The sequence below is a fragment of the Seriola lalandi genome, unplaced genomic scaffold (assembly GCF_002814215.2).
Source record: "Seriola lalandi dorsalis isolate HSWRI2012SDOR001 ecotype SW California unplaced genomic scaffold, Sedor1 jcf7180002054689, whole genome shotgun sequence".
Lineage (NCBI taxonomy): Eukaryota > Metazoa > Chordata > Actinopteri > Carangiformes > Carangidae > Seriola > Seriola lalandi.
Window position 1 is genome coordinate 2,327,684 of NW_019525242.1, and position 23,816 is coordinate 2,351,499.

Consider the following 23,816-nt stretch of genomic DNA (forward strand, 5'->3'; position numbering starts at 1 on the left):
CACACACACACACACACACACACACACACACAAACACACACACACACACACACAACACCACTTTCCTATTCACTTGAATGGGAAAATGGTTTCAGACTTTTGGGCAGACTTTTGCCGTGGATATAAATACCACTTTCCCATTTAAGTAAGAGGGAAGTGGTCTCTGACTTTATATCACTTTGTGTTTTCATATCTTGTCTTGTGGTTTTTATGCTTTGAGAAGACAAAATGGCTGTCATAAAAAAGAGAGTTGTCTTGCTTTAACATATTGATATATTCAGAAACATAGACATAGAGATTTACACATCTCTAAATCCAACAAGAGATACAACATTTCACACAAATGTTATATGGACACAGCAAAGGAGAAAAGCTATCCATAAATTTGTGTGTAGGCATTTGTGTGTGTGTGTGTGTGTGTGTGTGTGTGTGTGTGTGTGTGTGTGTGTGTGTGTGTGTGTGTGTGTGAGCGAAGCAGCTTTTAAAATCCTGAATTGTTGCTGTTAATGAAAGCTGAACTTCTGAAGGTCTTTACATATTAACAGTTTAAAGGAAGAGGGAGAGAGCTTTCAAAGCATCCAAAGAATACAGCAAACAAACATTTCAAAGCCTTGTTTTCACATTCCTCTGTCACCGCTGGCAATCACAGTTGATCTATGGGAACACACACCCACCATGAGGGCACTAGCTCTAATGGAATGTTTTTACTGCAGAACAGGTTCACTGTTCCTTACATACGTTGACAGTACTCAGTCACTCACTGGTTAGAGGACCTAATAATGCATCACTCGTGGCGCAGAGCTCGAGCACCACTTATATCACAAAAAGAGCAAAAATATCATACATCCAACCTGCACCCTTCCAACATATCATAACTTTGTGGAATTATCTGAAAAGTGTGAAAAGTGGACGGTAGCAGCCTTTCCACACTCAGTTTTCTTCATAAACTGCCTCAAAAGGGCTTACACTGTTCCAGGCTGTCACAGTGCTGAGACATGCTATTCCTATAACATGACCATTCATATTACAGTTCAGTGGCAGCCTAATTAAACTTAGTTTGTTGCACAGTAACAACTTTAGCAGGATAACTTATAGTTTTCCAACATATTTTTTGTATTTCTGTAATCTGTCAGGTCTTTCCAGTGACTGCATGAATGGCCATGTAAATAACTATAAAGTTATCTATTATATCCAGTACCCTGACTTCAAACAACAAACACGATAGGATAATAATCATTGGCACAACTACAAATCAGATTTCTGTTTCCCTAGTAATCCCACAACATCCTAATACATACAGTTCAGGGACTGTATGATGGCATTCTACAGTGCTGGAGCTGTAATAAAGATAAAGGATGTCAATGTCAAGTCTTTTCATGTTCATATAGTGAAAGTCAGAGCTCTACTGAACTTCATTCTATGATTCTAAACTCTCCAATTTTTGATGTGTAGGCAATATAAAGTCATTATTTTCCACTGCTAGTACCTTATCTGGGTTCACACCAGAGAGCGGCCCATGGAGCCACTGCTCGTACTGGTTTAGGAAATCAGTGGCTGTCTCATAGAGGCGCAGAAAAGGTGTGAGCTTGTCCTGGATCTTCTTACGCTCTGGGTACTGGGAAACAGGCCAGCCGTAGGCCTCCTCCTCTAGGTTGAAATCATTCATCTTTCCATAATGGTAGAAGGGTTGGAAGAGAAGGAAGGATGGAAGGAGAAAAGAAATAAACAAAGACATACAAAGATAGATGGATGGGTAAATATGTGTCAGTGAATGGATGACAAACACCTGATGAAGCCTATTACAGCTGTTGTGACTGAATTATTATTATAGCTAATGCTGCCCTCTAGAGGTTAAATATTTAAACACACATACTGCAATTCAATGCAATACACTGTACAATGAATGTAAAATAAAATCAAAGATGATACTCTTTGAATCACACAATACAAGAGGGGGATCTTAAAAACAAATACACTTTATGCTATAATATGTTAGATGATATATAATGATTTGAAAACCATTATAATTACACTTAATTCCAGTATATAAAATGATATATTTTTGTGCAATAAAGTCCTGATGTACCTTTTCCATGGCAAACTCAAGTTTAGCATTGAGGGCCTGTGCTTTCTTCAAGTACTTGCTGAGATCCGTCAGCTCTCCGAAGGTGGTAAACTCCACCAGCTGTACACCATAGCTGTCCAATTCTTCCACAAAGTGCTCTCGGCACAACTGGAATGAGTGTACATACAGAAACACACACTTTGTTTTCTAGCAAGGAACTTTTTTTCACTTTAACCTGTCATTATCTATCTAATTGGACAGTTCTACAGTTGGATGCAAATTTATCCAGATTCTGTTAAAAAGTAATTCAATAGACAATTATAGACTGACAGATAAAGAAACACAGACCTTGAGGCCACTCTGATATTGCTCTGTTTTTTCAGTAATGATCTGTTGGTGTTCTTTAAAGATGGATGGCATGCGCTTAACCCACTGGATGGTCTCTGTGTTGAGCTTCATGTCCATTGGTGAGAGAGTGACAAAGTCCATCAGGAAACACAACTGTGTGTTGGAGTCTGCCAATCTTTGCTCCAACATAGGCAGCTCTGTGGTCTCCACCTTGTTCATGTAGGCCTGAATAGGGGCACAGGGTAACAACACAAAGTTGTGTAGTATTTTATTTACACTACAAGAATATTTTATAATGAAAAACAAAGTGAAAAGAAAGAAAGCCTAGAATTAAAAATATTCTACGTTTTCGTTATCGTAAGGTTTATGTTAGTCCAACAGCCTTTAACAAAAAGCAGCCTTCACCAAAAGAAAAGACCAAAAATGCTAAATTTAATCAATAATTACTGACTGGGTTTTTAATGTGAAATGCCAGCCCCAACTGCTTTGCTGACGAGGTGTGAGAGACAACTGTACATAGCACACTGCACCAAGCTGGGTTTTTGTGACAAGAATATGGGGTAGTTACCTTAAGCTCCATTAGTGTCTGTGTGTCAGGTGGGGTGCTCAGTGCCTTCTCTGCAATCTTCTCAAATTCATTACAGAGCCTGTAAGAGGGAGAGAATTAATTCAGTGACATACATGAAGGGTTTCACAGACTTACAATCCTATTATGGCACAGCTTGGAGCTAAGAAGCACCACTGGGCAAGAGCAGCTAACTCTGGATCTGTAACCAAAAAGGGTTCTACCATACACCCCCTGTGACCAGCAATTTGGACCTCATGCAAGAATATTTTGGTATTCATATTGTACTAAAATTGTGTTGAGAATTCTGTGAGGCTTGTTAGTATAAGTGTTCCAAGTTGGATTCACCAAACAGTTTTCACTGCAAAAATGTAAATCACTCCTTTCAGACTGATGAATACCATCTGTTCATGAGGAGGTGCATGTTTGTGAGATTTTATCATGATCATAATCAACACCCCTGCCTGTTACAATTTGTTTGTGGGAAAGGTTCATTCAAAAAAAGTCAGAGAAAAAAATGTCCACACAATGGAAATTCAAGTTTGCCGTCAGAAATCAGCAAGTCTGCAGTCATATTAAAGGATCCAAAACAATGACATGTCATCGGAAAAGCACTGTACTGTGAAAGATTGTTGTACAGCAACCTCTGTAAAGACCCTGAGACAGCTGTTGGAGTGAGAGAATTTTCTATTATTGAAATGCATGAGTTGCTGTGATAATTTATTCCAATCAAAATATTAAAATCTTCTTGTAGATTCATTCAGATTAAACCAGTATAAGTCTTAAGTAAAATTAGTGTATTTTCCCCCTGTGAAGAATCTATCTGTTCATAACTTGTTTGACAGGTCGGAACTATTTGTGAATTTTGTTCGAATTTTGAAAATTGTATTTAAGTGTGGGAGAATCGGTGAGTGTCACAAATTCTCTTAAATCACTTGCACATGCCACATAAGTACGAATCTGTTCATATGAGTGGTTCTTGAATGAGCCTTAGTGTTAGTGGCCAACTAAGGTCTGAACTCTCTCTATCTCTGATACTGGTTGATGCTTTACACACATTGCAGTTTTATGTGTCAAATAGAAAATTGATTTTTGTAAAATGATTATTTGATTCAACTGCATTTTACAATGTCTTCATGGATATGGTGAGAACATTCTCCTGCTACGATGCTATGAATAAAAAAGTGAAAACAATGAACCAACTGACTTCTTGTTGAGTTCCTGATGGTTCTGTAGCATGCGTGTAATCAGTCTCTGCTGTAGGTCCTGAGCAAGCTTGACGAGAGATTGGATGAGTTTATGGGACTGGACTTCAAACATGCCGAGACGTACCACCTAAACCCAGCAGTGTAGGTCAGTAACACAATAAATATCATTTATAATAGAACACATTTTGAAATAAACATAGTCAGTTGTAGGCATTCATTACGATTTAAAGATTGTTCCATTTGAGATTTTAAATTTGCTTCTTTTTTCAGGATTTATAAGTAGTGTTGTATGGTGAATAATAGCTATCACTGGACTTAGAGAGTCAAGAAACATCAGCTATCTACACATTAAATGCTCAAAATCAACTAAATGTTAAGTTGCCTGATTTTGTTGAAATTTCCTTATACCAGACCTGTCTTTTATACAAGGGTGACCAAGTTGTAGCAACAGCAGGTGCCTGTCTAAAACATGAATGTCATATATTAGTTATGGACAATTGAATAGTAGTTTTTGGTGCTGATGAAGTACCTTGCATGATGTGTACTGGATCTGGTCAGCAAGCTGCTGGTAGTGTACCACCTCTACCATGATTTCCTGGAAGGAGTGCTGCTCACTGAGGAACTGCTCCACATCCTCCTCTGCCCGCCTGGATACCAGCGAGGCGTATTTATCATACTCATAGACATACTCCTTAGGCTTAACACACTCAGCCCAGAACACCCTGCGCACCTCCTCCTGCTGGGCCTCAAGTATCTCTGGCAGGATGATGGGCTTCAGGAGGCTCCCAAACTGGGAGCCTGGCTAAGAACATATGAAGTAGGGTTTACATCCATGCAGATAACCAACGTTTTTGGTTCAGTGGTACAAGTAAACAATGGATGCAATGCCATGATTAGTAACTATAATTTTAAAAATACAGAATAGGTCGTCCAAATAGTATAACGGCATGGAAAACTTAGCAACCACTACAAAACTTTAGAGCATTAACACTAGGCTATATAATTACTGAGGAGCAAAATGCCCCTTTTGTGTCTTTCTCATTCACTTCATGGGAAAGATAATACAGTGTGTTTTTCGTAAATACCACACACACACAGACACATTTCTTCTTACCCACTCAGAGTACAGTTTGGTCTCCACACGAGGTACCATGCTGATAGACCTGAGCATGAACTCATAGACATTAATGAGGGCCTCCTCATACAGTTTGAAGTCAGGCTCAAACTTGATCTCCCTGTCATCCAGGATCAGATGCAGTACAAAGCCTGGGTGCTCATAGGCTTGCTCTGATCGCTACGATGGGGGAGAGCAAACCAAGGAAAAAGAAAGAAATCAACGTTAAAAGTGTCCACCTGTTCTTCTAAGTCAAAAGCTAGACTTCATTGATATCAGTTTTTCCCAGTCTGTAGTCTGTACAACTCTTCTGAAATATACTGTACTGGCCTGAATTTTTTATGTTTTTTCTTACCAGGTCTTGGGAAATTAGGTTTGTATAGTCCCTCATTGAGTCTATTGCAAGGCTCTGCAGCTGGAAGGTCATCAGTGCAGCTGCACAATTGAAGAAAGATAATAGTTTGGCCATGTTGCTGCAGGCAGGAACCAGCTTGCGTCTGCACCCGTGGTAGTAAATGTTTTGCACGTTAGGAATCCAACTGGTGTAGAAAATAGAAAAAAAATCTAAACTTTTAAGATTCAAGGAATATGTTAATATGTACTCAATACCCAAACTAAACATGCAGATGTCAGACATATATTGTATTTCATCTACTGGATTGAACTCTTGTTACCTCAATAGCTGCTGATCACATACTTTCTAAAGGGGCAGAGCCAGTCGAGCTTTGTGTTAATGCAAGGATGGCCCCAATGTCACAGGTGAAGGGAACTTAAATTAAAACTTCTATGCTGATGCAGAGTTTCAGTTATTTGCTGGCGAGGTAAACTATTTACAATGTCGCTAAGGTAAGACACGTGCTAATGTCTTTCCTGAAGCAACACAATAAAAGCTAATTTCGTAACATTTTACACTCATCTTTGTACCTTGTCTTGCTATTCATTTGTCAATTCATCCAGGAATAAATAGACAAATGTAATGTGTAACGCGTACAATTTCATTACATTGTGTAGATATAATTAATACTGTGGTGATAGACAAGGTCAGGTTTAACATTATGGAGTACTGATATGCAGGAAATTTGTAAGCACTAAAATATGGGGTTGTGGAAGAGAACATGGTTGTGTCTGGAATCATTCAACCATTCACTGCTCCTTACTCACTATCTAGGTAGTCCTACGTAGAGGACTAGCTCACTGCAAAAAGAAAAAACACTTCGGGACATTACTCAGGTCATTTTCTCTGCAGCGTTTTTCTTTGTTTCAGCACAAACACAATGCATGGCAGTATATATTGCTTTGTTAAAACCATCGGTTGTACATTGCTTTTCACAATGTATTGTGGGATACTATGAGTTCATATATAGAGTATAATAATTCTCACTATATATTTGGAATGCACAACAAAATGGTGAACTCACTATATAGTGGACTATATAGGGAATAGTGAGTGATTTCAGACACAGCCCATGTTCTATATTTGCTGATGTAATGGCTTCCTATGGATACAAACAATGTTATTGTTAAAGAGCCATATTTTACTGATGGCAACTTAAAAATGTTTTTGTTTACAACTTAAAGTCCTGAGTAGTAGAAATATAATGTAATATATAATTTTCGTATTTAAAAGTACTTCAGATTTTTATTCAATGCAGATTCATCACATCTGTACATCAAATTCACAAAGACAAGCAATTTTGATTCTAATGGTTATTTAACTGAGAACAGGCATCTTGGTGATAAATTATAATGTGGACTCACTCTCTGAGGAGGATTTCTCTGGCATTATCAACATGTCTGGTGACAATTTGCTGAAACACAGACAGCTCCACGGACTCCTCTCTGCTATAGAAATCCTGTACATCTATCAGACGGACATTTCTGCAAGGAGGTAATTCGAGAGGGTAAGATGATCGTAATATAATGGCAATCATACAGTGTTTTCATGCATTGGCAACATGAGATAATATTTTGGTGCCACAAACCTGAAAGTATGAAAACATCTTAAATGATCAATCTAACACAATTTTTCTTCTACTGAACACTTTGTTATGGTTCTTAAAGATCTGTCTCTGTCCATGCCATTAAACAGCAGCATTTACTTGCAGTTTGCAATATTTTAAAAGGCTAACTTGACTAAAGTTGGTCAAACTCAGTTTTATTCTAGTTAACATAGTAAACTTAATGAAATTAAGATTGGATGGAGTTTTAACTGCAGTAAAAAAAATATACCCAGCATACTTACTTATAAGAGACATGCCAAAGGTACAGCACTTGCTGCATAGTTGGGTTGATAGTATGAAGCTTATCTCTCATCCTCTTTTGTGCCTGAACAAAGGCTTTGTTCCATGGTTTTGGCAATACCTCCAGTCTGACAGTGAAAGATGGGAAACAGAGGGACTGAGAAGAACAAACTTTTTTTACTCTGCCAAAATATATGATTCATCATTCTATAGACTTCCAGTCACTGCTTATTAAAACCTAGGTTTTCCTTGTACAAGGGAAACAAGGAATGCCCGTATGGCCTGGTCATGACAGCCATGCTACACAGTACGCTTAGGTAGAGGCACCATATACTTCTGATAAACATGCAACATTCTCCATCACATCCTGCTGACTTACTCAAGTCTGTGAGGGGGCAGATCTTTTACTTTGTCCTTTTCACTTTCTCTTGAATCTCTGAATGTAAATTTAACTGAAATCACAAACAAAATATATTAAAACAAACATTTTTTCTTACAACATTCTTTTGATTTGCAAATTATCCAGTCACCAAAGATTTTGGGTTGAATAAAATAAATACTGATTGCTGTCTTGACGCTGAGCGCGTAGTCCTCCTTGATCTCATCGACCAGCAGCTCCAATGGTGTGTACAGGCTCTTCAGGTGGCATGGCACCATGTTCAGAATGTTCTCCAGCCAAGAGTCCTCCAGAGGAGACACATTCTCCAGGTCTATCCCTTTCTGGATGTAGTAGTTGTATCTCTGATGGGAAGAATATTATAAACCATTTTCAGTAACCGTAGGGACTTTTTAAACAATGTCTGACATGATTTTTTTTTTGTGACAGGACATCATTGAGATTAAGCTTAAATTTATGTGGTACATATGATTCAGTGTGTAAATATTCATTTTCTAATGGCCAATGCTAACTACATTTACCAAGATGTGTACTTGAGCTAAACATTTTCACTGAGTTTTCACTGATTTATGTGTCAAGTGTAACCCACTACACATTAAAATGCCAAAATGAAAAAAACTATGATAGTTTTATTGCTTGGCGTTAGTACAGTTAAAAATTGTAAAAGTTCATTATATAAATATCATTAAAAGCTATCAATTATACATAATTCTAAGTGAAGAAAAAAGATAGAACACAGAGAAAACACACTGTACCTAGCAACTGCAACCACTAAGACCAACAAAACAAAACAGCGACAAAGGCTACCATATCAAGTGTCTTGAAAGGATTATGTCAAAGAATGATGAGCACAATGTCTTCATCATGGGCATGTGCACAACAAAAGAGGGCCTATAATATAACATACATATATATATATATATATATATATATATATATATATATATATATATATATATACTCATCAAGTGCGTGCTGCATTTCACCATTTCACTGTCACTCTGTGTTGTAGATTTGGGAGAGCCACATTGTGGACTGCTGCCATCCTCCTCCTCCTGTTGACTAAATAAAAATAGAAAAATTTATTAAATGGGAGTCAAGTGCCTCCTCATTGATATACACAGTACAGCATCCTGGGCAGTGTAATGCAGCAGTTATTTAGTCTTAGCTATGGTTTACAGTACAAAACTGAGATTAAAAAGGATTTGACCAAATGCTTTATCATAAGAAACAAATTTCACTATCACATTTTACTTAAGTGCTTAGTTATTTAGTTAGTTAGTTAGTTAGAGTCCAGACCATATAGGGGAAACAGTGATGTAGAGATGAATAAATACATAAAATGACTATATAGGATGGTGCAACTAACCATATGAATTTAACCAGCATTTCACGGAGATTCTTGGGCTTTTGAATGAGTTTTGTGCGGGTACTGCTGCAGTGTTTGAAGGCCCCAGGGATCTGCACTGCCTTTCTGTTCTGGAAAAGGGTCTGGCTTCTGCCATAACTTTTACTTGGTCTACAGTCTGTCACTCCACTCAGCAGATCTCCTATAACCACAACCACAGAATTTCCATAAATACCTCTTACAAATTACAGCAGGATCTTAAAATACTACATGTGATCATAACTCTGATGTTTGAACCCACTTTTCACATCCTCTTCAGTTCCTTGAGGTTGTGGGGGATGCAGCGAAAATGAAGGTTTGGTTTCCATCCACGGTTGTTTTCTATGGACCTGGACAATGGACATTCGTTTGGTGCTGGTTTCGCAGACCGGTTAGATGTGTGTGGATTAAAATAAGCATACAACCTAACAACCTAGAACATGGCTGGTAAAACACTAATAGTTTTGTTATTTTATTGTCAAGTGTCGACTGCACGATAACTGAAAAACGTTAGCTGGGTGTGACAGGCAGTTAAGTGGCAGGTAGTGAATTAAAAGCTTTAAAACACCAAGTGATATTTTCCAACATCAGTTGGAGTGTTTGCTAAACTTACCTGTGGTCGGTTTTGTGGTAAGAATGCTACACTGTCGGAAATTGTGTTGTCCCTAGCTGAATTCATGCTGGTACTTGTGCAAAGTTATCATAAGCTAACGTAAGCTTGTGCCGTTGCTAGGGCCGTTGCTACGTAAGCAATGGTGAACTCGTGAACCCCTTAGCCCCAGCAGGAGTTGATGACGCAAAAGCTAGCTTTGACCTTATTGGTTCGATTCGGCAGTTAAAGGGAAAGTTAAGGGAAACTTGTGTTTTAACTTTACTTATGTACCTGTCGCGAAAGGGTATTAGACATTTTGAATTAAGCCTTAACGCTAAAGATAAAGACTCTTTATCACAGTTTCAGATTTGTGAGGCCTTTATTTTAGTTGTGAACACACAAAAAGGAGATTTCACTGCTTTTTCCACATGTAGACCACATCAGACCAGGTCCAGAGTCTTTAAGACACCGTTTCAGATTTGTGAAACCTTCTGAAACAGTCTATTTATCTTTATTCAGCCAATACTAAGAACTACTCAATTTCAAATGGTGGTTACTGCTGGGAGTGAGTTTTCCTGTGTCTCCCATATGTTTTATTTTTAAAATGTCCACTGTGATAACTCTGCATCAGCATCAGGTATTCTACTTGTGTAGAATACCTGGAGTCTGGATACTGTAGTTTGACTTTAGCAACAGGGATGTTTAGATGTGTGTAGCCAAATGATGGAATAGTCCATCCATCTAGTGTATGCCACTACTGGTAATAGAAACAAGTGAAGGCATTTTGTAAATATTGAGTATATATGTAGGAACATCATTTGATGTTTTATACCAAAACATCACAGTATAGATACAACTATTTGGGACCCTATGAGTTGGAGGCCCGAGGCAGTTTCCAACATTCGCTAAAGTTAAAGTCCACAGTTCTCCTTTGAGCTGAATATCCAAGTCCATCTCCCCTCAGGCTGGGGCCAGGACTGTGGGGCTAACAAGGGCTGAAGCCAAGCAACTAACTGGGTGAAAGGCAGGGCACATCCATATACAATATATATCCCAGGGCTTACACATACAGACAGGAAAATCGTATAGATTGTATGAACTGGTAACAACCGATTATGCTCATATTCACACTGAAAAATCCAACATTTATTTGCTTTAAGGTATTTAAACTTGCAATAAAAATGTTAGCTGAAAAAACCTTTACAGTCAATTTAAACAGTCAATTCAAAAACACCAGAATTGGAAAGGTTTCATATATTTTCCAGCTACCCAATAATTTAAAATAGATAACAGATAAAGCAGCTCAGGATTAATCAAGACCAAAGACTGTACAGATAGTTTACACAGGGATATACAAACTTGTTTATCAAGTTCTATAATGTATTTTTTTTTCTGAAAACCACTCATAAAAGTTGAGGGAGTGTATTTTAAATAAAGAAAACAGAAGATCACTTAAAGACCAGGTGGTTTAAAAGATGTATTCATTACTTCCTTTAGTAACTGTGGCCAAGGTGCACTTGAGCAAGGACTGTTCCAGCAGAACTGCCCACACACCACACCTTCCAGCTGTGACTATGTGGGTATCAGTGTGTATTAAAGCGATGCAATGACTCTTGTGAACTGATGAAACAAACACACCTGTTTGTTTGTTTGTTTGTTTGTTTTTATTTGTTTTTTACTTTATTTCCCTTAATATATTACATAAAACTGTAAATACAGCTATTTACATGAAAATACAGAAGGATAAATTTGGCTTAGATCAAGTTAAAAACCAAACCTCTCACAAAAAATATCCAAAGTAAAGACATCACCTTGTTTATCAATAAAGTACAAATACAAACATTTTCTGGTGAATTACATATTTTTTGTGTGTGTGGAAAAAATGCTTAGTAATAGCATTATTTTTCAGAATAATTTGGTTTCTACCCATCAATCCAACTAATACTTACAAATGCTTATGCTAACATTATCTGGGATACCAAAGCATGTTTGAAAGTCTTATTTATAACTGTTTGTCTGCTCTGCTCCAGATAATTTAGAACAGTATATTCTAATCTGAATATTTTATTAAATCATGTGGGATATCTGTAAGTGAGACGAAATGCAAACAAATCCTTTATGCCCAGCTTAAGTTGGACTGGGGTTTGGAATACAGTATGTGCCTGTGACCATACACACTTTGACATATAAATACGATGCACGTCCAGTATCTGAGATGAGTTTAGTGCTGCATTTGGAAAAAACAAAATCTGACCAGAGATCATAAGTAATACAAATAAATATGCAATTTTCTTGTCAGCCCTGCATTTTGCCTTGCAGTGGCTGAAGTGCTGCTCATTATAATTCCACCTACTAGCTGGATTTCTTCAGCCCAGGCAGAGTGAGCTCATACCTTAAGAGGAAAGAGATGTGAAATATTCATATAATTTTACTTGAATCATTTGTTTCCTTACATAAATTTCTATACATCTTTACTATTGAACAGAGGACCTTTGCTCTCCAACCAAAGAGTGATTGTCAGTTATTTCATTTGTTCAATATAACATTTTGGGAAATATACCTCTTTGCTTCATGCTGAGCATTCAATGAGCAGATTGATAACAATCTTATGTCTAAATATGAAGCTAATTTGCAGCTAATATGAAGCTGGAGCTAGCAGCTAGTTGGCTTAGCTTATCACACAGTCTGGAAATGGGGAAACCACAAGACTAATAAGTTATTGCTCCTGGCAAAGAAATAGTCCATTACATAACCCCATTCATAAAAGTGTTGGTTTTACTTTAAGGTTTTTGTACGGATTAGACAAAGAGGATAAATCAATGTGTTAATTCATGATCTTTAGCTGTGTGGTAAGCCGGATCTTGTTACCTGTGCACAGCTCCAGCTGCTTGCTGGTTAAGATTATCGTAGCTTGCGCACAGTAGCTTCATATTTACTGTACAGACATGAGAGTGGTATTAATCCTTTCATTTCACTCCCTGGCAAGAAAGCAAGTAAGCCTACTTCCCAAAAAGTAAAACTCCTTCCTCAAAGAAGCTGGTTAGATGGGATTGCCTTTCCTGAACAAAGTAATGACAGCAAGAAAATCTATACAGTTCTGGAAGGAAGCACTAATATTGCAATTCAGCATAGTTCAGCTTAGTACTGATGAACATGAAACTCAATGTTGTGTCCCATTCTGAGCAGAAATATTAACTGTGTATCTACTGTATCATCCAAATCATGGCAAAGTAGAAAACTATTGACCATACCATTCTGTGGAGCCTTTGGCCAGATCCATCGCTGAAAGATCTATCATCACCTGAGGACAGAAGCAGAGGTTGAAAATTCAGTCAAATATTCAGACTGAGCTGCAAACTGCAAAAAAATGTGACAGCCATAGCAGTCAGGACACTGGTTCAGCAACTTATGTATGAAATGAAAACATCGACAACATTGAACCATAACGAATCTGGAGATGCAGCGGCTGTGTATTTGTCTCATCGATAACAATGTCATTGTAGCATTAACTACCATGCCAATGTCCTTTCTCTCCCGTGTGAGGAACATTTTGTTGTTTTTCACTGCCACATCCAACTTCCTTGTTTGCGCCTCCTCAAATGACACATCAAACTCAAACCTGTGTTGAAAGAGGGTAGAGTTTACTCTCGACGTCTGAGCTTTTACTACACAGTATCTACATGACATTGGTAATCAGAACAGAGTTTACTTGTCATTGAAGACGGGATTTGTTGTTCTCCTCTTAACTTGTGTCCTCTTGCGGTGTCTCCAGGTTTGGTCAGGGAGCAAATACAGGCGGACATAAGCGTCTGTACCATTGTCACTGCAGGGGAATAAGTTCCTGTAGGCAACAGGTACACACAATGAGCTATCATAGCTGGGTTTGCACACAGCTCAGCCATATGAATTTCACTTTCACCCAATGAAGGAAAGTAATTTTCAAATACAGCAATTTATTATTTGTTTTTTCTGGTGTAAGCATTAGAGATCAAAACTCCAGCAATGCTTGCAGTATACAGAGGAACTTTGTTATTAGACCAACGCTTTTTGGCTTGATTACCTTGATGAAGGCTACAAGCTGAAATGTGTCGATCTAATAATAAAGTTCTTCTGTATACTGCAAGCGCTGCACCTTGGGGGCAGGTGAAGTTATGTCAGAAACCTTTACTGTACCTGCAGGCATTAACCAGAATGATGAGTTTGTTCCTCAGGTTGGCGTAACGTACAGTCAGGTGGATCTCCCCAAATGAACCCTGATGTTTCCTAATAGCCCTGTATTGATTAAAAAAACATTTCTTCAAATCATACTTTTATTCATTTTTTTAAGGTTTCTGAAACACACAGAGTTAATGACTGGAGAAAATTGAGAAGTCAGCAGACTGCAGGTCTGAAAAAGACGTGTGGACACATACAAAACCAAGCTCTAGACTCACTCTGGATACGAGGCTCCCTCTGAGAGGTCAAAACGTGACGAAGCAATGGAGTTATCCGACAGCAGGCTGTGGGAGTCGTACCGACGCATGTGGGATGTGGAAGGAGACGACTGCCGGGTTTCAGAAGCCAGGAAGGAACCCCGGCGGTGAGCTAAATAATCATTATTAGAGCCATTCTGGGAATCAGCTGCCCACGTTGGAGATGAAGCTTGGGTAGCGGGGGTATTGTTGGAGGAAAGTGCTTGAGAGGAGGATGTAGCGACGGAGGGATTGGATACAGAGCCATTACTTCCTTGGTTGGTCTGTGGTTTTTGTTGTTTGGCTTGTGGAGGATTGAGGATAATCTTGGGTGGAGGCTTTTCCAAAGCAAGAATCTATCATAGAATTGAGGACATGGGTAATGTAAAATCATGAATAGTAGTGCTCACTTGCAAGTTCTCATTAAGCGCCAATAGCTGAATGTTGTTTTGGTATAGTATGTTTTGCATAAAGTGAATTTTTATGTACCCACCCTGAGAGTGGCCTTCAGTTTGATCTGGCTGTTTGCTCCTGAGCGCTCCAGCTGGAAGCGCTGGTCCAGTGTCATGTTGGAGGTGTTGAGGAGGCGATCCAGGGGCAAGTTTAGAGAGCCAAGTGAAGTCTTCTTCTCCTGCTCTTTGACCTGAGCCACATGAACAGAGAGATAAAAAAATCGGCCGATACCGAGCAGTGATCCGACACCATTGCATCAAAAATAATAACCAGCTGTATAACTAACCTAAAATGTAACATATGGCTGAGATTTTGCTAATGGCTAATGTTAATGATAGCTATTTACCAGATATCAATTCTTCACCACTCTAAAACAGCAGTGGCCAGTGGCTGCACAGTGCAACTTCCTGTGTTTTAGAGCAGAGAAGAAGAATTGATTTCCAAGAAAACTCCTGTCCAAGTGTGAACTGTAAAGTTCTATATGTATTAATAAATTTGTGGTATCGGATTGGTTCATAGACTTGCATACTCGCCGATACTAGATACTGTATTCAAGCCGGTATCGGAGATATTTCCGATATTAGTATCGGTATCAGAACAACTCTACTTATGATCATACTGATACACTGTCTTGGGGTCTGACTGTCCAGCTACATATATACTGTGGCTTTCACACCTATTTTCTTCAGCTCAGATCTGAAAGATTTTCAAGTGATTATTACGTTTTAAGTGGGAGATTAATATATGACAAGTGTTTTACAATGTTTTAAGACACACTGGAGATACTTAGAAATCACCTGTATGTCGTGTGCAACATTATATTACTAACCTGAACTCTTAACTCCTGTGTTTTAACATTATGCACAAAAAAGGTGAAGCCCTCCTCCCACACCGGGTCTTTGGATGCATACGCAACCTGTGGGAAGAAGACAGTCAGTTGTTTTTGCTGCAGCTAGACAAACAACTGTTGTGTTAACTACTGTGTTGTGACACATTTTTGCACCACAGACATGTCAAGTAAGAGTAAAGCATTTCAGTCTGTCAGTGACATAATGAATTAAAGGGAAAATAGTGCTGAACGTGATAAAGTGGAAAGAGTACCTTGCTTTTCTGAACGTCCTCACCGATGGAAAATTCCACAAAGGAGTTGGGGCTGGCAGTTTTCCTTGTGAGCTGAAAACAAATCAGTTTGACAGTGTGTGTAAATTCTGATAAACTATTACCACTGCTTCATCGACCCGTTTCTGTCAGTGTCAATATTAAAAGCAGTTTACAATTTGAGACAAAGGTAAAGAAGTGGTTGGTGTGATGTCTATCTCCTTTGGCTGAGAGGAAAACATATACATTAATATCAGAGTTTAAACACCCAGTGGTGGCAGCAAAGACTGATTTTAAAAAGTGAAGTAACTCATCGTTATGCTGATGCAGTTTGAATACAGGGTCAGGAATATCCATCAAGTGTAAAATGATGGTAGAATTTGTCTATGACTGATCAATCAATTAGGATCATCAAACACTGTGTGTGTCTGAATGATTTGGTTATATTGTATATCAGGGTATGTAATGTAAACTGATTATTCTGCACAATCAAATAAAGAGCAGTTAAAGTGTAACAGCCCCTTAGCCTTTAACATGTGAGCCGAAAACCTCAGGAACAGCACGGGATATGAGTTTGCACCCGGACTTATAGGTAGAGTGACTCACCATTATCAACGATATATTTGCAACTACTTGATGACATCTCAGCTAACTGCGGTGCTTGTTTCCCATATGACACAATTCTGCCATTAAAATGCTGCTTTTACTCATTAACATTAATATTAACATTAACTGTAACACAAGTTAATTTTGTTGGTTTGTCTGCAAGCAGTCTGATGGCTTCCAGGTCAGGTAGGTTCTGCATTCTACACCCTAATGCCCTGCAGACACAGCACACCATCTGGGACGTGTAAAACAGATGTTTACACAACCTTTCATTACGACTGAATGCTACTGGTTCGAATGACGCACAGCTAGCACAGGCATGGCTGACTGTCATTTCAACATTCCAGGATAATGAAACCTAAGCATGAGGAAATTCAGCGTTTTCTTTCACACCTCAGTGGTCACACTTTGGAGAGTGTATTTTGACACAGTGGCCAGCAGAGGGCATTCAGAGACAATGGTTTCCATTCACAGTTCAAGTTAGGATACCTTGAAGTGAGGTAGGTTTGTTAAACAGGCTGGAACAAATAGTTTCCTTAAATAGCTCTCACAATTTGTTTAGCACTGCCTCAATTACCAGATGGGTGGGATTTAAAGGTCCCATATTTTACATTTTTCCTGTGTTTTATTTGAAGTGTTGATTCATAAGAAGATATATTTGTGGTTTTAAGAACCATAAATCATCTCAGTGTAGTTTTACTTCTCCTCTCTCAGGCTTCTCTCTGGAGCTCTAGTAACAACAGGTCGGTGAGCCAATCAGAAGAGGGGATCTGAGCCACTCTTCTCATGGCTGGCTGTTTTCTGAGCGATCGAATAAAAATATAGCATGGAAACACTCAGAGAAACCAAATCCTGCAAGGTTGGATGGTAGGTCCAGTCAAGCGGGGCTTGAGCTGTGACTGCTTTGTTGTGACATAACAAAGTTACAGAAGTCCTCCGGGCACATTTTAAGGGTCAGTTTCTGAACACAGACTGTGTGCAATTCTCTGTGGACTGAGTGCTTTGATATTTTCAAAGTATTAATATGAAACCTAGACCTGCCTAATAATCAGAGATTTAATGATTATTTAGTGAGCCTCAAAAAAACATCCTCACCTCAAAAATATTCACTTACAAATCAGCTCTTCTCTGCATGTTTCTATAAGCAGGAAAACACGCCCTGAACAAGCCTCAGCTGAAAGAGGAAATCTAGCCACATGAACACCAGCTGATAATAACACACCCACATAAAATGTCAGACATACACCAGACAAACGGGAAATACCAGCTACGAACTGGGACAAATACACCTTGAGCACCAGCAGAAAGTATCCGATGTGACTAAGGCTTTCATCTGACATCAAGATACAAAAGGACCTTCAGTTGTTAGGCAGTAAAGTGAAAGAGAAGCTACCTGACTGCTTCATTCAACACTTAAAGAATCAACACTGGTAAAATATTCTCTATCACATATTTTCTTTACTCTAAATCCAACACACAATCCTCTTTTGACATGAGCTACCAATTAAAATATAAAGTTGCTATATCTTTCAAACATACTACATTTTTCAAGAATATGGTTTCTGGTAGATGTGTAAAAAGCATTTGACAACCCATTAAGTATAAGGCCATGTGCAGCTTTTTCTGCAACAGAAAGATTTTTCAAAAAGGGGTTAACTGAATATGGTATGCTGCAGATGTAAGAGAATACAAGTGAAGTCTTCTTCACACCATATGGAGAATGTCCAGGGATAAAACCTTTGTACGAACAGGTTCTGTTGGAAGAGGGGTTGGGCCTCTGCATACCAAAGATCCATGGATTAAGTGTTTTCATACGCTGGTGTTAAATCTGGGACAGACTATATATCTTACGAACAGTTTGGAGAAGAAAAGTGTTGAAAATCACCACCAATTCAAAACCGGTTATGAAGACCAGTGGTGGACTGGTGAAAAATTCAATGTGCATTCATATTGATTATGTATTTATGAATAATGAAATGTTATTCTCAGGTTCCTCTGGCAGATGGAAAATAAACATTATACCAATGTCTGTTTATTCTTGACAGCAGAGCATTCAACCGTCTTTCAAGGGCAAAAATTAGGTATTGCACTTTAGTACAATACAACAAACAACTGTTACACATGAATGCGGGGCGGGAGAGAGAGTGCAGTGGGCCTTTATGTAACAATACTCTAAGGTTTAAAATCTTTTATCTTACCCGAGCTTCCTTTGAGTGCTTCCCATGTTTGTGATGCTCAGTGATCTCCTTGTGGTCTTTCTGGAGACAAACACAGAAATACACATCAGCAAATTTGTTTATCCACGTCGCACCATCTCCTCTCAACAGCAACAGTCCCTGTTCGAAGCCACTTACTGGTAGGTTTGAGGCATTGTCCAGATACACCGCAAGCATCGCACAAGCAAGGCCATCTGCAGACTGGGAGAGCGTGAAGGCAGAGAGCGATACACAATTTACACAACTGACTAACTGATGGTAACTCAGTTACACATAGGAGCAGCCCACAGTTAAGAATGGTGGCCAGGAGACCGTCAAGTTGAATAAAGATTTATGCAAACGTTGGGGCTACTGCACCTGACTCAGCAGACTGGAGTCAGTCATAAGGGAAAACCACTGGAGCTTGAGATGAACTTCTCCATTCTGGACCCCTTCCAGTGGAAACCACTACAACAGCAAGACAGATTCACTTATCAACGTGACACTGTTATAAAGACTTTGCCATCACATCATCAAAATGGTTATAAAAACATTAGCATCGAGGGGGGTTTTTCCAATCTGGAAGTTTTCAAGAAATTTTGTAAAGAATCAAAACAGAAAGAAACAGTTCTCTGCAATATCCTGCAGTGCTGAAATCGTTTTGTGAATACCACAATAGAGCAAAAAGATACACTTAACCTTATTTAGTGCAATCACAACATCAAATAAAAGCTCACCTGATCCATCTCTTTCTCCCTCTTCACCTCTCCAAAGTCAAGGTTATACCTAATGCAGAAAGACCACGTGTCATAATGAAATATGATGACGGTAGCAACTGAAAACCTTATACCTGTTATACTGTTTCACCCAGAAAACTCACAAATTTAAAGATTTTAAATGACAACAAATTACACAGACAATGTTCCTATATTAGATTGCTGGACGAGGATGACTCTACCTGACACAAGAAAGCTGAGGTCAGTTGTAAGCACATATCCAGCCTGAAAACATACTTTGAAATTTTTCATCATCTTCATATGTAAGACACTCTAAGTGGAAAGATTATTTTAGCCACCATGCTAAGTAACAGAGCCATACGGTCACTGTCGCTTTGCTAAGATTTATGGGTTTTTTTTTCCCTCTTAAGTCTGAATATTTGTGGTTTAATGTTTATTATTTGCTTCTTAATGGCTAATAATAATAGTAATCAAGCCAATAATGGTATTAATACATGTTTGACATCCTTTTTACCTTGGGTTTTGTTATGTATTGTCATGGTGAGATATGTGCTTCAGGGTAATACAGTCAAATATGTGAAACAATGAGTGATAAAATTACATGACTGGTATGTGGTGTAGTGAATACAATACACGTGACTCAAAGTGCATTAATCCTGTTATTAGATAGTGTCTTACCTTCCGAGGAAGTCATCTTTATCTGTGTCCTCATCATATAGCTCCACCTCTAACTCTTGCCCCGGGGCCTCATGGACGACAAACTGCACACAGATAAAGAAAAAGTGGATGTTTACCAAAAGTCTTTTAGAGCAAAGCTTTAGAAGATGACACAAAATAATCATGATCTTAGATGATGAGAATCATATTTGAAATTGCAGGAAAGTGTCACAAATAGGGGAAAACCTCAGCTTTCAAACAATGAGTGGCTTGCAGTGATTTTCAGTGCAATCTGTGACAGAAAGTATTTGTGTTTCGCGTTGCCTTTCACAAATAAGGAAATGTGTTTCAGTCGTTTAGTTGTTTTTCAGACCAGAGTAAATGCAGGATTAATGGGTAAGAAAAAAATCTTGATCATATCGCTCATGCATTTTTAAGCTTATCCAGGAGGTTTACAAAAAAAATTTAAATGCCCCAAATTGGTTGAATAAAGTAGTAATCCAATTATTGAAACAAAATCATGAAAATTTGAAAAAACTATAGTACAATGACCGGAGTTTTCACATGACAGCTGCCGTATGTCAGTGTTACACTACCTCATACACTTCATTCCATTTCGGATGCAAATTCTCTTTGACGGTCTTGCTTTTGAAATGTCGGTTGCCGACTCTGAGTTTCGCATAGGGGTCTGATTTGCCTTTGACCAAACCCATCATGTATGTATCCTTAGCCAACAGGTCTCTGGCCTCCAGCAGGTGGACCCTCACCACACCCTGAGGAGCAGAGGAGGAGAGCATGATTTAAACTGAGAACATTGTCTCACACGAAAAAAACATGAAATACAAAATCTATCTAATGTATTATAAAAAGCTGCAATGGTCAAAATAGCATCAAGATTTTTTTTATTATCCTGAAACATTTAATAATGTAAGTGACTTAAGTTAAACAAATGAAGGTGATTACATAACATGGAAATGCTAAAGCATGTCTTACATACACGAGGTAGTGGGAACCTCATCTGGTCCACTTTGACCTGGTCTATGAGGGGAAAACACATGCGGTTGGGCAACACCATGAGCGAGGAAATTACGTCTATGATGGTCTCCTCAGACAGCGAACTGGAAATGCACAGATGAGACCAGTGAGCTTTTCAACATGATAACTAAACAGCAAAAGATTGAAGCGACTATTAAGACTGTCCAGGGATTTCTGTGGAAACTAACCTGAAGGCAGGACTGTCCAACAGGTTGGTCATGCCAGTCCAGTTGATTTCAAGGGTCTGAAAAACACAGTTTAGCGTTTTGATAATGAATAACAACAAGACAATGGCAAACATCTGTGCGTACTCACCGGGGGCCGAATGAAAAAAAAGGTGACTCCTCCCACCAATGGCACTTGACCAATGAGGGGCTCCAAAATTACCCTCAGCATCCCCTTGAACTGGAAGATTTGGGACAATTTTTACAAGAGATGTCAACACATACAGTGTGGTGACAATAACAAGAGAACAGAAAAATTAGATGCTCACTTTGAGTCCTTTGACACCAGCTACGATTGGCGCCTGCACCTCAGCGTCGATGTCCACATCACCATCATAACTGCAAAGTGAACAGTGGTGGTGAGCGCTAAATGACTGCAAGGGGAAACAATCTGCACACCCACTCTATTGTTCACCAAAACACGTTTAACACCTAATGATAAGACAGCTCTGACGAGAGAAATGTCTCCAACCGACCATATATTCATGTCCAGAACCACCTCCTTCTGATCCACTTCATCGGTGTAGGCTTTAATCCCCATGATCCTGAGAGGCTGGAATTAAGGAAACAGGAGGATTTAAATGGTTTTGATAATGCACTGAGCGTAAAGGTGAGTAATGGAGGACAAATATAAACAGTAGAAAAACTTCAACTCACGATGTGTCCAAAGTGGACTTTAGTGAAAGTGAACATTTTGAGAGCGGGGCTGGAGAGCCTGACAGCCGGCTGGATGTTTTCTTTGAGGAGCTTTTCCATGTACATCCCAAAGAAAGGCCAGGCCTGCTCCAGCACCTGAACACATGACGGAACAGAGCATGTGAGAACAGACTGGTTCCACGCCTTCATCAAACAGCAATTATAATTTAAGTTATCAAACAGTATGTAAAAGCACTACGCATCATACTGTTTCTATGCTATTTTCTGAGGTACAGTGGTAGTGAGACACAGATGTTGGAACTCACAGTCACAAAAATGTAATCAATATCGGTGATGTGTTAAAGTGTACGAGGGAAGCTTTCAAATGGAGGCCATGTGGGGTGGAAAGTTATATCCATGAAAACTGAAAGATAGGCTCTGCTTTTTATTTTTAACAGAGATAACTTACCTTGTTAACCCAGTGAACTTTCTCCACATCAGGGAAATGGACCTGAAAAACAAAACATGACAGTTTAGTTAGAAGTAGGGCTGAACGATATACGAAAAAAATCATATTGCATTTATTTGGACAGATAATGCGATTGTGATTTCAGTCAAGATTCAGTTGTAATGGTCATTTTTGCATTTCATTTTCACTGAAAAAAGATAATGATGATGATGTGATTTTTGTTGCGTCTTATAATAAATAAGCATGTCCACTCATTATCCAGATAAACATCCAGTGAGTTCTGCCTACAATGCTGAGGGAAAACTTAATCATCAAGTCAGTGTTAATCATCACCAATCATAAGCATGCATACCTAAAAATGCATTTCTGCATGTATTAAACCTCTCTGTCTCACTCACAAAACAAGTTGCAATACACAATAGGCCCCTGCCAGTAAAATCTGATCTGATTTCACATCTACTGTACAAGTTACATTCCTCCTCTTCCTCCATGTTACTCCCTTCTGGGTTCCCATGAGTCACTGGGTGGGTGTGGTGTAATCAAATGTGGACGGGTGAAACCTCCTGCAAATTGAGAGCACATTTGGCTGCCTTACCCCATTTCACTGAGGGTATGGGAGGTTCAGCCCAAGTATGAAATGTCATGCAAATAAAGTGCATAGTTGTCAAGGCAACAGTAAGTGTGACATGTACTACAGTTTAAGGCTGTTGTTTTACACAACTTGGCTGCATAGTGTTGTCAGTGTTCCTTTTATCCCAGTTAAGCTGCTCAATGACAAACAGTAGAAGTCTGCTCAACACGTTACATACCCACGATGCCATTTGTAAAGCACTTTTCAGCTCCTTGTTGATCACATGTGTTTCATTGTCCACAAATTCAATAGCTGTTCCGATCCGGGTGTCTTTCCACTGACGGTTTTTCTTCCACCAAGTGATCGTCACCAAGCACAACAGCACCCAGCTGATACTGAGGCCCATGTAGCCTGTCAGATACACGGGGTAGAAGAAGAAGACGGCTCTCCCAAAGTAAATCAGGAACTCCATCAGGATGCGATTGACGGCGGAGGAGCTCAGCTTCTCCGTGCTGCCGTGCATCGACAGACTCTCCGCGAGCCCCGCTCCCTCCGCCGGGGCGCTTGTGGATGCCATTGGGTCGGACTCCCGCTGGGACCCGGTACTGAAAGCCCAAATAGGTTGTTAATTGTTAAACTGCCAGAACAGATTTCTGTGTTGCTTATCTCACCTCACTTTTGCACGGCTTTCTAAGAGAAAGCTAAATCAGAACAGCTTATCCCCCACACTCACTGTAGGTGCAGTGGTAAAATGAGCCGCGATCGTCC

At 39.1% G+C, this 23,816-nt stretch overlaps 2 protein-coding genes across 2 annotated transcripts in view; both read right to left on the reverse strand.

Annotated features, from left to right (window-relative positions):
• dnah7 (dynein, axonemal, heavy chain 7) overlaps nucleotides 1-10,003 on the reverse strand; it is a 74,028-nt gene extending 64,025 nt beyond the window's left edge. Inside the window, exons 1-16 of the mRNA XM_087178457.1 lie at nucleotides 9,938-10,003; nucleotides 9,587-9,674; nucleotides 9,307-9,487; nucleotides 8,924-8,999; nucleotides 8,101-8,281; nucleotides 7,920-7,992; nucleotides 7,543-7,668; nucleotides 7,059-7,178; nucleotides 5,656-5,839; nucleotides 5,301-5,480; nucleotides 4,716-4,988; nucleotides 4,186-4,313; nucleotides 2,982-3,060; nucleotides 2,414-2,638; nucleotides 2,087-2,233; nucleotides 1,487-1,666 (exon numbers count right to left, since the gene is read on the reverse strand). Coding sequence (XP_087034583.1) covers nucleotides 1,487-1,666; nucleotides 2,087-2,233; nucleotides 2,414-2,638; nucleotides 2,982-3,060; nucleotides 4,186-4,313; nucleotides 4,716-4,988; nucleotides 5,301-5,480; nucleotides 5,656-5,839; nucleotides 7,059-7,178; nucleotides 7,543-7,668; nucleotides 7,920-7,992; nucleotides 8,101-8,281; nucleotides 8,924-8,999; nucleotides 9,307-9,487; nucleotides 9,587-9,674; nucleotides 9,938-10,003 — 2,307 coding nt within the window. The remainder of the gene's footprint in view (nucleotides 1-1,486; nucleotides 1,667-2,086; nucleotides 2,234-2,413; nucleotides 2,639-2,981; nucleotides 3,061-4,185; nucleotides 4,314-4,715; nucleotides 4,989-5,300; nucleotides 5,481-5,655; nucleotides 5,840-7,058; nucleotides 7,179-7,542; nucleotides 7,669-7,919; nucleotides 7,993-8,100; nucleotides 8,282-8,923; nucleotides 9,000-9,306; nucleotides 9,488-9,586; nucleotides 9,675-9,937) is intronic.
• A 273-nt stretch (nucleotides 10,004-10,276) lies between these two features.
• On the reverse strand, nucleotides 10,277-23,816 carry esyt3 (extended synaptotagmin-like protein 3). The gene is made up of 23 exons (XM_023423191.2): nucleotides 23,287-23,816; nucleotides 22,478-22,519; nucleotides 22,030-22,164; nucleotides 21,849-21,925; nucleotides 21,642-21,711; nucleotides 21,464-21,553; nucleotides 21,337-21,392; nucleotides 21,111-21,231; nucleotides 20,710-20,886; nucleotides 20,135-20,217; nucleotides 19,457-19,505; nucleotides 19,098-19,187; nucleotides 18,879-18,941; nucleotides 18,723-18,782; nucleotides 15,922-15,993; nucleotides 15,650-15,736; nucleotides 14,861-15,010; nucleotides 14,350-14,723; nucleotides 14,090-14,188; nucleotides 13,626-13,757; nucleotides 13,430-13,535; nucleotides 13,168-13,217; nucleotides 10,277-12,308 (listed from the first exon to the last, which is right to left on the reverse strand). Exons 1-23 carry the CDS (start codon nucleotides 23,623-23,625, stop codon nucleotides 12,269-12,271), a joined length of 2,562 nt encoding a protein of 853 aa, XP_023278959.1. The 5' UTR covers nucleotides 23,626-23,816; the 3' UTR covers nucleotides 10,277-12,268.

Excerpts from the sequence above, each read along its gene's own strand:
- esyt3 (XM_023423191.2), bottom strand. The coding sequence starts at position 23,625 with ATGGCATCCACAAGCGCCCCGGCGGAGGGAGCGGGGCTCGCGGAGAGT. Across the intron at positions 21,393-21,463 it reads TTTTTTTCATTCGGCCCCCG|ACCCTTGAAATCAACTGGAC; the intron begins GTGAGTACGCAC and ends TGTGTTTTTCAG. Across the intron at positions 13,758-14,089 it reads ATTCTGGTTAATGCCTGCAG|GAACTTATTCCCCTGCAGTG; the intron begins GTACAGTAAAGG and ends TGTTGCCTACAG.